Genomic DNA, 14,558 nt, shown 5'->3' with positions numbered 1-14,558 from the left:
TCGGTTCGGGTACCACATTTGACATTGAGGCATCCTCCCCGCCACTGTATTCCTCCGGGGAACAGCGGCCGGATTTGCCGTGTCCAGCCCGTGCTTCACGCACGTACAGGGACAGATCAAGGGTGCTTTGTCATAATGACCAACCCCTTGTGTCCTGGGCTAACCCTTATAAGGGCAAGCCTGTTACTAAGCAACGGCTCTCCCACTGGTCTGTGGAAGCAATTGCTTTGGGGCTCATACGAGTCAGAGTTCGCAGGCACCCTCGGGTCCGCGAGCTCTTTCGACTCAGAGTCTGGCTGCATTCTGGACTCTGTCCAGGATGTCTCCCATCAAAGACATTGGTGCAGCGGCGAGCTGGTCCTCGCCGCTCACTTTTGTCTGCCTCCTAACAGGCTGGACGTTCTGCTCCCAGTGTGACTCAAGCAGTGCTGGGCACCTGGTTGAGTCAGAGCTCTACCTGTTAAGTTCTGGTTGGTTTGGTGATTTTCGAGATAAGCTCGTCTGGCAATACGTGAGCTACAATTTCCCATAGTGAGACATCGAACGGAGTGTTATGAATGAGAACTATAGGTTACTTGCGTAACCCCAGTTCTCAGAGTAACATGAAGTGAGATGTCTCACCAGACGGCCCTCCTTGCTATGGTGAAGCGAGAAGAGGTGCTTATTTTGAATGGCGCATGCGTTGTGGTGCAAGCTACTTATAGGGGGTGATTTCCCTGACGCTGACGTCAAGATCTCCAGCCAATCAGGATTGGCGTAATGAGATTGATGCTTCTGTTTGCTCCGCGATGAGGCGCATCCCATAGTGAGACATCTCACTTCATGTTACTCTGAGAACTGGGGTTACGCAAGTAACCTATAGTTCAGCGCCTACCAGGAGCGGGGGCGAGAACACTGCGTTCACTGGTTGAGTTAGAGACGAATGCCAGATGCAGCGTAACCGGGAGCGGGTGCGGGAACACAGCCTTCACCAGCTACCTGCTTAACGGAGAAACAAGGCAGTTCCGCGTCTACCAGGAGCGGGGGCGAAAACACTGCCTTCACTGGTTGAGTTAGAGACGAATGCCAGATGCAGCGTAACCGGGAGCGGGTGCGGGAACACAGCCTTCACCAGCTACCTGCTTAACAGAAAAACAAGGCAGTTCAGCGTCTACCAGGAGCGGGGTTGAAAACACTGCCTTCACTGGTTGAGTTAGAGACGAATGCCAGATGCAGCGTAACCGGGAGCGGGTGCGGGAACACAGCCTTCACCGGCTACCTGCTTAACGGAAAAACGAGGCAGTTTGGCGTCTACCAGGAGCGGGGGCGAGAACTGCCTTCACTGGTTGAGTTAGAGACGACTGCCAGATGCAGCGTAACCGGGAGCGGGTGCGGGAACACAGCCTTCACCGACTACCTGCTTAACGGAAAAACGAGGCAGTTTGGCGTCTACCAGGAGCGGGGGCGAGAACTGCCTTCACTGGTTGAGTTAGAGACGAATGCCAGATCCAGCGTAACCGGGAGCGGGTGCGGGAACACAGCCTTCACCAGCTACCTGCTTAACGGAAAAACGAGGCAGTTCAGCGTCTACCAGGAGCGGGGGCGAGAACACTGCCTTCACTGGTTGAGTTAGAAACGAATGCCTGATGCAGCGTAACCGGGAGCGGGTGCGGGAACACAGCCTTCACCGGCTACCTGCTTAATGGAAAAGCGAGGCAGTTCAGCGTCTACCAGGAGCGGGGGCGAGAACACTGCCTTCACTGGTTGAGTTAGAGACGAATGCCAGATGCAGCGTAACCGGGAGCGGGTGCAGGAACACAGCCTTCACCAGCTGTATACCTGATGAACGGGAAGAGTAGAACGGTGCTACTACTCACCGAACAGAAAAATGGATGTAGCTACATCCGCATTACCGGTAGAGGGAGCGGGAGCGAGAGCACTGCCTTCACCTAGCTGGGTAAAATAAAGAAGCTTAACAGTACACGCAAGACGTTAGCCGAGCAGCTGCTGCTAACGATCAAGCAAGATCAAGTCAAATAACACACATGTTTAAGACCAGATAACTAGCTTCGAAAGAAGAGAACAGCACAGAGCCGTAGTTACAGCAGTAACCATGGCCAGTGCTCACACGGCATATAACCGTAGTTACAGTAGTAACTATGGTCAGTACTTACACGGCTTAGAACCGTAGTTACAGTCGTAACTATGGCCAGAACTTACACAGCATAGAGCCGTAGTTACAGTAGTAACTCTGTCCAGTACTTGCACGGCTTGGAACCGTACTTACAGTAGTAACTATGGCCAGTACTTACATGGCTTGGAACCGTAGTTACAGTAGTAACTATGGCTAGTACTTACGGCTTAAAACCGTAGTTACAGTAGTAACTATGGCCAGTACTTACACAGCATAGATCCGTAGTTACGGTATTGACTATGGCCAGTACTTACGGCTTAGAACCTTAGTTACAGTAGTAACTGTGGCCGGTGCCTAAAAGTGTCAGCCAAACGGCTGCCCACTAGATAATATAATATTGGGAGGATGAAATCCTCCTTAATGGCCACACATGCAGAGCACACATCACACAGTGAAGATTTTTCTCTGCATATCGTCCTAGTGCTAGGAGTCTAGTACTAGGAGTCTAGTACTAGGAGCAGTAAATACAACGATATAGCGCTACTGCAACCATACCATGCGTTTACCGGGAGCGGGAGCGAGAGCACTGCCCTCACCGGCTGAGTTAAATAATGAAGCTTAACAGTACATGCAAGGTGTTAGCCAAGCGGCTGCTGCTAACAATCAAGCAACCAAGTCAGAACACAATGTTAAGACCAGATAATTAGCTTCTAAGAAAGAGAACAGCCCGCATAGAACCGTAGGCCATGGTTACAGTAGTAACCGCACGCGGAGCACACAGCACCCGCAGTGAAGATGTTCTCTGCATATCATCCTAGTGCTAGGAGTCTAGTACTAGGAGCAGTAATACAACGATCTAGCGCTACTGCAATCAAACCCTATGTTACCGGGAGCGGGAGCACTGCCCTCACCGGCTGAGTTAATAGTTAAGCTTAACAGCAAGGTGCTGCTAACAATCAAGCGACCAAGTCAGAACACAAATGTTAAGACCAGATAATAGCTTCTAAGAAATAGAAAGTACTTGCCTTACTCTCTGCATCTAAACGAAAAACGGGTTTAAAATATGACTCTGGGCTTTCCATACTAAATTGAATGAGGGACACAGCCAAAGCTGGGACTCAAATGCTAATGATAGCTCGGGCACAACGCCACAAGCAGAACTTTCAAAAGAGCATAAGGGCAACTTTATGGGAGAGGAAGCGGGAACACTGTCGTCACCAGAAAGTCTAAGCCAAACAAAAAATAAGACAGCAATCAGGACAACTTGGCTGGGAGAGGGTGCGGGGACACAGCCATCACCAGCAACAAGCTGACACCAACCTGTCTGTCGAGGCTCTGCACAGCGCACAGCCGGCCACAGCTCCTGGAGGACGCGTTAACGACCCGTAGCTCCGACTGTCAGTCACGAAGCTGCACGCGGCCAGCTGCTTGCAGAGAAATACCTCAGATCAAACGTTCAAACCTGAACGCTGTAGGCTACAAAAATGTAGCCACGGTACCCTCGCGCAGCGAGAAGATGAAAGGAACATATCCTCTGACGACACCGGCTGATATAGCCGGTGTCACGTGGGTCACAGGTGACTTTGTTGTTATTGGTGCTCGAGCTGCGCATGCGTGCGATGGACATATCCAGTGCTTAAAGCACCGCCTCTGGCGGTCAGTAGGGACGAAATAGAACATCCAGTTTCCTGGGGTCTTTGCTTTTTGGAGCTACACTTTTAGAACCCTGATAGAATCACAGATTCAATTATTTTGAAATTAGGTGCTTGTCTTATCCTATACTATACTGTATGTCATACTAGTCCTTGCATTGTTTTTCATTTGATCCTTTCAATATCAAATGTTTCTTTGAAAAAAAAGCATCGCCTACTACTCAGTGAATTTTTTAAATACATAGTTACAGGATATTTGAAAACAGAAGAATACAATGATGGACAGTCTGACTTAACATCTGTTTTATATGTCAAAACCATCACTTCTTCCTCCTGGGGAAAGCAAACGTAAGACACATAATCAATACCTTTTGCAAATGTAATAACTTGGATTTTTCGCTTCTGACTGAATGTCAGTTTTAATCTGAGAAGTGAACCATATTTTTTCCCAGTGAACGGTCAGTTCCCCATCATTCTTGCTTTAAACATTCAAACCCATGACTTTTTCTTGTAATTAACTTTCTCTATTGTCAACGCTTTCAAGTGACAGGTAGACCATAGGGAGCATTCCTTATTACCAGCCCCCTCCTCAAGTTACCTGTTTACACTGTTTTAGCTCCCCCGAGAGAGAATGAATAAGACAAATCACATCTCTGTTTGCTTTTGCACAATGATGCCTGTCAGAAAAGTGAGGAACTGGGGGAAAATAAATACATGGGTAATAACAAAACACAAACTAATAAAAAAGTAAATGTTTACGAGGAGTTGAATGAACGAGAATAGAAACTCAAATTGTGTGTTTTCTCAAGAAGTTTACTCTAACTGTTGACTGAATTGATTGTTTGAATTGTTCTCCTTAACTTGCCTCCTGTACTGATATGAATGAAGTATACCACCTCCTGTCCAACATGGTGAAGGACACAGGATCAGAGACCTACTTCCTGTCAATTCTTCAACACCTTTTGCTCATCAGGAATGACTATTACATCAGGTAACAGCTTGTCTCTTAAATAACCTAATGAAGCTCCTCTGTGTTTGGATATACTCACCATTGTTTTTTTATGGAAGTAAATAGTTGTGTTGCTTCTGTGGGTCTGTTTCATTGTCTTTGACAACACAAACATAAAACCAGGTATTTGTTTTGTACATTGTTCCCCCCAAAACTTAAAGATGTATTCAAGTTTGGAGCAAAACCTAAAATATCTTGATATTTCTGTAACTTAGTTTGCCTATAACTGCTGCCCGTGAACGCAACATCTACTAACTCAGAGAAGAGTGGTCTAAAAGTAATGTGGAACTTGACTTGACTTGAAAGACACGCTGACCCATAGAACATAATGACACACATTAATTCCCTCCGTGCAAGCTCATATTTAACAATGTGGAGCAGGTGACAATTTATTAGTGTAGTAATCATTTATTTATTATTCAAGTATTATGTCATTTTAAATGGTTGGATTTGCTTTCTGCCTTTCTTTTGAGGATCAAATAAGTCATACACTGGGAAGGAAAGCTACTTCTCCTCTGAATGGAGTGACACTGATGAATTCACTGCTGTGTCAGACGGACCTTTTTGCAGAAATAAGACTTTAAAAAACATGAGGGGGGGTGTGACTTTACCATAGATAAGTTGCCGGTGCTTTGGAGTTATGAATTATTCATTCCACATCTCCTTGTAGGAAGTGAGAAATGAAATTCACATTAACCAGCTAGTTCAGCCCACCTCAGCTCCACTGCCCATGTCCGCCTCTGTGAGACAACCCTACGCGCGATCAGTACCAGCGCTGAAAAATTATCGTCTTTTTAATTAAAGATATGTTTTTGAAATATTCTTTCCCTCCAGCCTCCATCACAAATGCAAGGACAAACCCACACATGTGAACACACAGACATCTATACTAGGAATTCATTTTGACTGAGGCATTTTATTCCAAATACATCACTGGTGTGTGATTTCAAATGATAGAATATGCGCTACCACGGTACATGCAGCTTTTTTCAATACATACGATCCATCTTTTTTCAGTCTTTGCCAATAAAGTAACCATCCTTTCATGTAATGGTCAACATGACTTTGAAATAGTAATAGTACAATTTCCCATTAGTAGTATTTGTGCAATCGATAATTTCTCATCAACTCGCAACAAAGACACAATCATGCATGTCAAAGAATGTGTCATAGCAACAAAAAGCTCTAGTTAAAATTGTTTAATGTACTGCATGTTGTAGACCCCTGTGACCTATTGTTGCTTTGTCTTCAAAGGAATGCAATTGTGCTCATAATATTCCATCTAAAATAAATTATTAGGTTGTTTTTTTATTGTATTTCTTGGAAATAATAGCACACATTGTACCTTGATTCATACATCAACTAAATATCTAAATTCAATGATAATTCATGTATCAGTATAATACATATTCTAATAATAACTTCAACAGTGGGCCAAGGGTTTAAGTGCTCTGTCTACTGTCATTCCTCCTAACACAACATTAGTTGTTGCGCTCCCCTCTGGGACTTGGTTTATTTTTGATAATTAATCTCTCACTGCAAGCCTAATGAATGGGAGCACACCAAACCCACCCAGTAAATATAGAGCAGATCTGCTCTTTTGGAGCCTAGTGATATGGGGATTAAACTGGTTATGTGGAGCAGAGCTGGATCAAGTGGCTTGGGCTGTGCTGAACTGCGAGCTAACATTGGAAGAAATAGAAGGTGCCAAAGTGAAAGAAGAGGTGGGGAATGATGCAGGGGACATTTGCCTGCTTCTGGAGCCCAGCCCTGCCCACTGTGGAGGGGCCTGACAGTTCTGGGTCACTCTCTGCATCTCTAGTTATCTCCACCCAGCCCCTATCTGCTGGGTGGTGGCGGAGGACGGAGGGAAAATAGGGCGGCTTATTGAGATAATAATGTGGTGTACATTGGTGACAGTTGTAAGCCGAGTGCCACAGTGCTTAAGCCATGCAGGGCAATGTGTGAGCTTTCACGAGCTTGTTCCAATCATGAGTGGGCGAATCCACCAGCTCAAGCTTAATGTATGGCATTTCATGCTTTCAAAACAGTGCACCTAAATGCTGATTTATTCTTATTTGCTTTGGCTCAGAATTGTGTGTTTTTCCTTATTTCTGTTCATAATGTGATACGGCCTGTCCACCCACAAGGCACCAGCACAACATAGCTGTTGGATTTATGGGCAACAGTGAGAAAGCTTTGGAAATAAACTTAATTTCGTTTAAATATTGATAACATAAGTTGCTGTTTTTCATGTTCCTTTTACTTTCAACACATACTTAGATATATGTGCTTTCTTGGTATTAGACACATTCATCCTCCTTGCTCACATCTCCGCCTGCCCAAATCAATTATTACATTTCAATAACGTGAATCAAATCAAACTTTATTCTTAGAGGGCTTTTCCAGCACAATGGTAAAGTGCTTTGTAAACACATTAACAACAATGAGGAACAATACAAACCTCCCCTTTCCAGTTAATAAACACATAACACATTAATAAGAACACCTACTACCAACACAGGACTGAATAAAACAATAAAAAAACAATAAAATGAAGATACAAATAAGATTATGCAATAATACATTGAGAATAAATATCAATTAAAATCAAAATTAAAAAGGAGGGTCTTGAATTGGCTCTTAAAGCTCCGTCCAATTACAATAAATGTAGCTCGAGTGGTAATGGGACGGAGGAATCAGGTGTAGAAAACTGATCCTTAATAATTCTCGAGAATAATTCAGTTAGAAAAAAGCTGTTCCTTAAATTAGTAACAACAATCACAAAAACTGAATATGTACATGTTCTAGACATTGTAATAATCACAACACAAAGTATTTGAGGCATTTTACTTAATTGAATCTGACAAATCCAGTCCAATAAAACAAAGAGATGTTGCTCGTTTGAAGATTCGGAAGTTGTGTGCGTGTATGGCCAGAGGGCAGAACCTATAAACACATTTAATACCCAATAGCATTGTGAGGCTGAACAAAAGGACCTATTGACTATGTAAATGTAGTCTTTTTAAAAAAAAAAACATTTACTGACTTTTTTAGGATAACTTAAAGGTGGTAATTTTGGAGAAACCAGCTCTAGTGTGCTAGAATTTGAAAATACACAGCCGGAACAAATCTGCCACTTCCTTACAGAGTCCCTCCTCCAACACACATGAACGCGCACATGACCAATGAGGGCACGAGATAAGTTTGAGCACAGATGGAAGGCTGACAGGCAGGTAGGCCATCCAGTTATTTTAGCCGGGCCGGCTAAAATGATTGGTCGTGCTTTTTACAGTACTACGGCTTCCACAGATGACATTTTTTTATGGATTTTTTGTCAACGCACTTAAGATATTCATTGCTATCGGGATGTTAAGAGCATTCCATGGAATATAACAAGTGTATCTTGAGCCGGTTTCTCAAACTTACCTACCCCACCTTTAAGTAATGTTGTAAAATTACAACCGGAGGCCTTACAGGGTACATAGGAACACAAAACAAGTTGTCTCTTCTGTGAATTTAACCATCAACTTCTGGTCAATGTCATGCTCTGAAATAAATTATTTCTCAGTTTGGAGCTCATCTTAAGCTGCCATTGTATTTGCAAAATGTCACTTGCAATTAGAGTTGATAATGTTACTGAGAAAAGGTCACATAGAAACCTGTGTGGCGGTATTGGACTCTGGGGCTGATTCACACACCCCGCTCAACAACACCAAGCACTCAGTCTCACTCCTAACTGGCCGACATGTTTTCCCGGTCATTGTGCTTTCAATTACACACATCTCCATCCATCCATCCATCCATCCATCCATCCATCCATCCATCTTCTCCCGCTTATCCGTGGTCGGGTCACACATCTCACTGATTAGATTTACATTTCACTTTTTATGGTTGCTCTAATTGGCAAAGATGATTGCAAATTAGGCAAGAGGGCAAGCATAGCCTTGGCTACCGTCTGTCACCTTGAAATGGACAGACTAACACACACCTGGCTTCTGCGTGCCCATTAATCTGATAATTTCATGATCGGGGTGAAGCAAGTGATCAAATTTAATAGGGTTCCTATTTTCTCCAGCGGCACACTTTCTGACATGGCATTTTGTGACCTCTAGCTCGGATAAGGGAATTATTTGTGGCTAATTAGCCTTGTAGAGTTTGTGTCAGTCATATATTTCTGTGGCTTGTCTAATTGTTCTGCTTCATGTTTTTTGACCCCTCAGGCCTCAGTATTACAAGGTGATAGAAGAATGCGTGTCCCAGGTGGTTCTGCATCGCAGTGGGATGGACCCTGACTTTGGCTACAGTAAACGATTGGACGTGGACTTCACCCACCTGATTGGTACTTTTTGAATGGCTTCCTATTTCCTCATTCATTAATTTGACATTTGTGTTGGCAGTGGTTTAAAATGATTCATAAAAGTCTTAACATGTTGTAGTCAAGATCCTTATATCCAAACATCATGCTCAATTTCACTTGTTTTGAACTAAACGCGTACATGAGGCATGTTATTGATGTTAGTAAAAAAGGTCACTGTATTTATCCACCCTGATATTTTCTCTGACAAACACCTGCAGTGGTTCGACCTATAAGACGAGGTCGTTTAATTATTCATGAATAATACATTATATATGGTGAAATGAATTCAGCCAGTTCAAAACCATTGCACATGTTGTTTTCCTGAGTTACTCATTTGCAGAGCGGTGTTCCTGGAATCATAGACAACACATCTTTTTGCACTGCATTTCTAATGGAGAATTATTTTCAAACAGAGAAAATATATAAATAACACCACTTTCTCGCATCTGTTGTGTCACAAACAGTTCTGCGACTTGCCAACAAAGGGTCATTACGCTTAAGTTTCTGACATATTCAGAGAGAAATATCATATTATTGAATAAGTTCTTTCACTCACTTTACTGCGATTTAATCGGTTGAGGAAAATACTTCACATAAAATGCAATAGGTGACATTACATATCATCATGAGTCATTTGAAGGTGCGTCTCCTCTATTCTTCTTTCCCGTTTTCTTTCACATTCCGCTGTTTCCTAATAATTATTTTGAGAGGGGTAAACCTGCCGCGGGATGTGTGATCTAACAATAATTTACACCTAAAACTTGCATATACACTATCCTTCAGGTGATTCATTTCTACAGTAGGTTAATTGTACTATGTGGCTTTTGAAAATCTACCCAAATACAACAAAAAAAACGAAACACAAAAATACATTTTTTCACTATTAAAATAAAACATTTTGACTGATGTCACGCAGACTGTATGTAAAGCAGATTTTGTAATGATTTTTAGTGATTTCAATGATATACCCTTAACATCTAAGGTTATATGAATCATATGAAGGGCTTGAATTCCTTCATGATGCACGTTTTACACATTTTATAGTGATAAGCATCTATCAGCTTTGTAAGCCAATCTCAAGATGTAAACATTTAATAGATCTAACATACCATTTTAGACAGATTTCCAATCATACAAGCTCTAATATACTTTGAGAAACAAGAGCCAGGTCTAATTATAACTTTCACATCAGCAGGTAATGATGCACATCGCTCCTTTGAAGTATCTCCTAACTGTGGCGCTCTTGTCTTGCAGATCAGTGTGTGGATAAAGCCAAAGTTGAGGAGAGTGAGCAGAATGCTGCAGAGTACTCCAAAAAGGTGAGACATTAATCACTCCCAACAGCCTCCTCGGTTGGCTGGCTCCCATCAGGAAAGTTTTTCCTCCCTAAGAGCTCCCAGACAAGCTATTGATTTTCCATGCCCTGATCAATACCTGGGTGTGACGCTACATGATCTGTATCAGCATTACAAGAATCAATGCCGATGTACTGATGTATACTTATTTGTGCACAGAGTTAAAATATGTGCCGGCTCTTTTAATTCTGTTCTGCATTTCAAGCTGGCTCTTCAAGGCGTTCTCCGTTTATCTAACATTTCCTTTTAAGGTAATTACATAGATTAATGGTTGAGAAGGTAGCAATTTCTAAAAATAACTTGATCAAATCTGAATCAATACTCTTCAGTACCAATTTCTTGCCTGAATTGCATTACAATATACTGTTTTTCTGTATTATGAAAACGTTAGTTGACAGATTATTTATCTCATGCACTGCTGTCAAATATGAGTGCAGCAATTATGATAAAATAGATTTTTTAACAAAAGTTCCCAAATGAAACATCAATTGTGTCTTTTATTAATTTGATAGTGAAAACATCTAATTTGAAACCTTACCTCCTGCTTATGTTTTATGATCTTTTAATGTATCTTAAAGAGCCTCACTTTCCCTGACTGGTAAAACACCCAGGGGGTCCTGGATGTTTTTTTTCTCAAGAATCCTGTGATAGCAGCCCACCGTCTACCCTGCTGGGCCATTGAAATCATTGTAGCGACATGTCTTGGTTTCTGCAAAGGTTAGATCCATCAACATTAATGAAAGCCATGCCTGAAACAAAGACGGAGGACACCAGGGTTTTGGGGCCATGAGAGCTATGAATAGAACTCGGCCAGTGTAAGACAGCGTGTTTTGGTGGCTGTTGATGTGCCCTGTGGCTGCTCTCAGGAGACAATGTGCCGCTCACCAACCTGTGTGTGTGTTTTCATCCATCTCATATGAGCACATACTTGCTTCTCTTTTCTGACAGTTTGATGAGGAGTTCAGTGCACGGCAGGAGGCCCAGGCCGAGTCTCAGAAGAAGGAAGAGAAGATCAAAGAGTTGGAGGGGAAAATCCAGGCCCTGGAGTCCCAGGTAAATCCATACAGAGGAATCCCACTGCTCTGCAAAACAGTTTTCTATTCCCCTAGACATCTTTTAGATTGTATGTTTTCCAAAAAAAAGCACAAAACAGAAAGTACTGCAAATTCTAATATCCAAAAGTTCTTTTGATCACTGTTCTAAGTGGGAAAAAAAACACTAATGCAATCTTATATTGAAAAAAAAGGATGTTTATCCTCCAGAGATAATGGCTCGTCTCCATAAAGAGCTGATTTGGTCAGATTTGGTCCATGCAAGAACACTTGATTTAATAAAGGGTCAATCTCCTTCTTAAGTTGTAGCTGTTATATAGGCGAATTGCTCTATTGAAGCTTTTCCTATGTAATTATATCATCACAGAGATGGATTGCATTTCCTTTCCTGGACTCTACTTCATTTCTCCCCATGCAATACCCTCCATTTTGATCACAGAAACTGACTGCTATTTCCCCCTTAACCCAATTCCAAATACTTTAGTACTGCCTTGGGACAAAAGGGCAGTTTGCCTCGCTGCTTAGGGAATTTCATATAAACCAGCTTTGAAAGATGGTTTAGCTACATTTATATCAGAAATTGCTTTTTCTTTCAAACATTCATCTCAGGTTGCTTAGGCTGTCTGATAAACTGCACCTGCATATGTGGTCCATCACTGGGAATGTTCTCGTTCAGTTGTAAAATAGTGTTACCCCAGCCTCTAGCAATCATTCTTAGGTTAACAACAAATGCTGTTATGTAGTACAAGCTATGGCTGTTGTCCTGGCCAAAGTCACGCATTGTTTCTCTCCTCAGAACTTATTATGTGTGTAGCTCTTACTCTTGAACTTCATATCCCAGAATCCCCACTTGTTTCCTTCATGCGTACCCTACCATCACTCAGTCTGTTCCTGATGAAGGCCTGGCTGTTTTATTGAGAGCATCTACATGTAAAGTTCCTGTCCAGCTGCTCCGCTTGCTCGCCCCCTTCCTCCCTGGCTCTCTCCTTCTTCCACCTTCTGTCAGATATGAATGCACCAGGCTGTGTTACCTTTGCTTGCCCTCTCTCCCTTGTTGGGGCTTCTTATGTTGTGTTTCCAACACATCTTCCCCTCACCCTCCCCTGGCAGGCCTCTGTCTTTTGAAGACTGACAGACTATGGTGCATTAACAGGAGGTGTAAAGCAGAGAAGCCCCTGAGAGTCAAGCCCTCTCTTTCTCTGTTTGTCTGACTGCTCCTTCAAAGAGCTGTTACTGCAGGAGAGCCTCACATCAACACACATTAACCTCAGCCGGGAAACGTGTAATTAGTTTGGCACAGACTTGCATGGATGTGGCCATAAGGACCTAAGTATATCCATATGCAAGTTGACAAAGCATACATTAAGTGTATTTACTTTACTTTCAATGTAAATCCATATTATCCCTTTAAAACCTTAATGTTCACTCCCCTTATGTATTTCATCTTAATACGAGTTGATTATTGGGCTGTAAGGGCTTCATTAAAAAACAAAAAATAAGATATCTTCTAATGTATTCAAGTTCTGTATTAGTAATTCAGAGTTATGTCCTGTTTTTTATATAAGGCATGTGTTCACATAGACCATTCAATTGCTACCTTAAGAAATGAACTAAGCAACAGTGTCATCCTCTCAGATGGCTGAAAAAATGTGTTTTGCATCCCAATTCAATCTCGACACAATGTTGTCGAAGGCCATTAACTGAGAGCTCAGAACTTTTTAATCAGCTCGAGGACACGCATTCAGTTTGTCCATCAAAGATGCCGTGTTATCAATGTCGTTTTGCTGAATATGAATGAAGTGGGAGCTAACCATAACCTTTCATCTACTACTTAGAATTCCTGTCCGATATTAAAATACATGCATGCCTGAGTCGCTCCTCTTCACCTTGTTTGTGAACCAACACATTTAATGAGAGTCTTTGTCTGGGATCTTTGGCATTGTAACAAGCAGCCTCCTTGATGTGTCTGTTTGATTATCTCCCAATCGACTTGAGTGGAGGTTCTGCATGTAAACATAAACAAAGGACATATGAATCACAACAATTGGAAATCACAATCGGTTCCCAATCCTTTGCCTTCAACCATTGGAAGCTAGAAAAAAGGAAGCTATTGAATTGGCTCCGGATGTGATGAATAATGTAGCACTGCAGTGGTACAGTGGAGCACTCTGCACCATCCCATTAATAGGTTGTAACAACCTGGCGGTCTTGTAGCTGACCCGGCTCAGCCCCCAGAGGAGCTGGAGGTGTAGTGCACCACTTCCTCTCTCTTTTTCTGTCAGCCTCCCCCGACTGATTACTGAATTTGACTCACCTGATAATGACAGCAAAACTCACAATGTAGTCTCTATTATCCTCGGAGAGCCGATTGAGTTGTTAAGTCAGACATGTACTGTCAAATTCACTGTCATTCAAATGTGTTATCCAAGCAGCCCTACATGAACAGAAAATGGTGGTCAAAAGAGCTTGACTTCTAAGAAAGCAAGACGTGCCATATTCTATCTGATTTAATTCTTTGGCTGGTTCTTTGGAGCTACGATATCTCAAAGCCTCAAAACTTTAACCCTTAAAGAAGGAACACATCCTGTCTTCGCTTTAAAGATTTGACTTTACTACAATTTCCTCAACTTCTTTCGAAATTAACGTTTTTTTTAGCAACCGTACCCAAAAGTTTCCATCTCTTTTCAATTTCAGACATACACTATTTAGTTTTCTACAGTCCATAATTGGATGTGTTCTGTAGGAATGACTCCATTAAAATATTACATTTCAGTTGCTGTGGAACACGTTCCAGGCGTCTTTCTTTTGGCAATGTTGCACAGAGTGAAGTATCAAAGCAAAATGGGTACATTTCTAAAAAACGAAGAAGAATACAGAGTGAAATCAATGCCCATCACACATCTAAGAGTGTTAAGTTGAAATGTATTTTGTGATGCCAAAAAAGAAGAAAAGGGAAATGGAAGCAGGGTTTTTAAAGGTGCACCAACTGTCAGTGAAGCTGTGCCTTGTTCCTTTCA

The 14,558-nt window shown here is 42.2% G+C and overlaps 1 protein-coding gene across 10 annotated transcripts in view; it reads left to right on the top strand.

The window, feature by feature from the left end:
• Nucleotides 1–14,558, top strand: part of diaph2 (diaphanous-related formin 2) — a 402,550-nt gene that overhangs the window by 130,791 nt on the left and 257,201 nt on the right. For all 10 annotated transcript variants that reach the window (XM_034208121.1, XM_034208120.1, XM_034208122.1 and 7 more), the window contains 4 exons: nt 4,640–4,756; nt 8,998–9,116; nt 10,389–10,453; nt 11,438–11,542. In XM_034208121.1, coding sequence (XP_034064012.1) covers nt 4,640–4,756; nt 8,998–9,116; nt 10,389–10,453; nt 11,438–11,542 — 406 coding nt within the window. The remainder of the gene's footprint in view (nt 1–4,639; nt 4,757–8,997; nt 9,117–10,388; nt 10,454–11,437; nt 11,543–14,558) is intronic.

This window comes from Gymnodraco acuticeps, unplaced genomic scaffold, assembly GCF_902827175.1.
Source record: "Gymnodraco acuticeps unplaced genomic scaffold, fGymAcu1.1, whole genome shotgun sequence".
Classification (NCBI taxonomy): domain Eukaryota; kingdom Metazoa; phylum Chordata; class Actinopteri; order Perciformes; family Bathydraconidae; genus Gymnodraco; species Gymnodraco acuticeps.
Note: the sequence above shows the minus strand (reverse complement) of the source record. Positions and strands in the feature narration are given on the sequence as shown.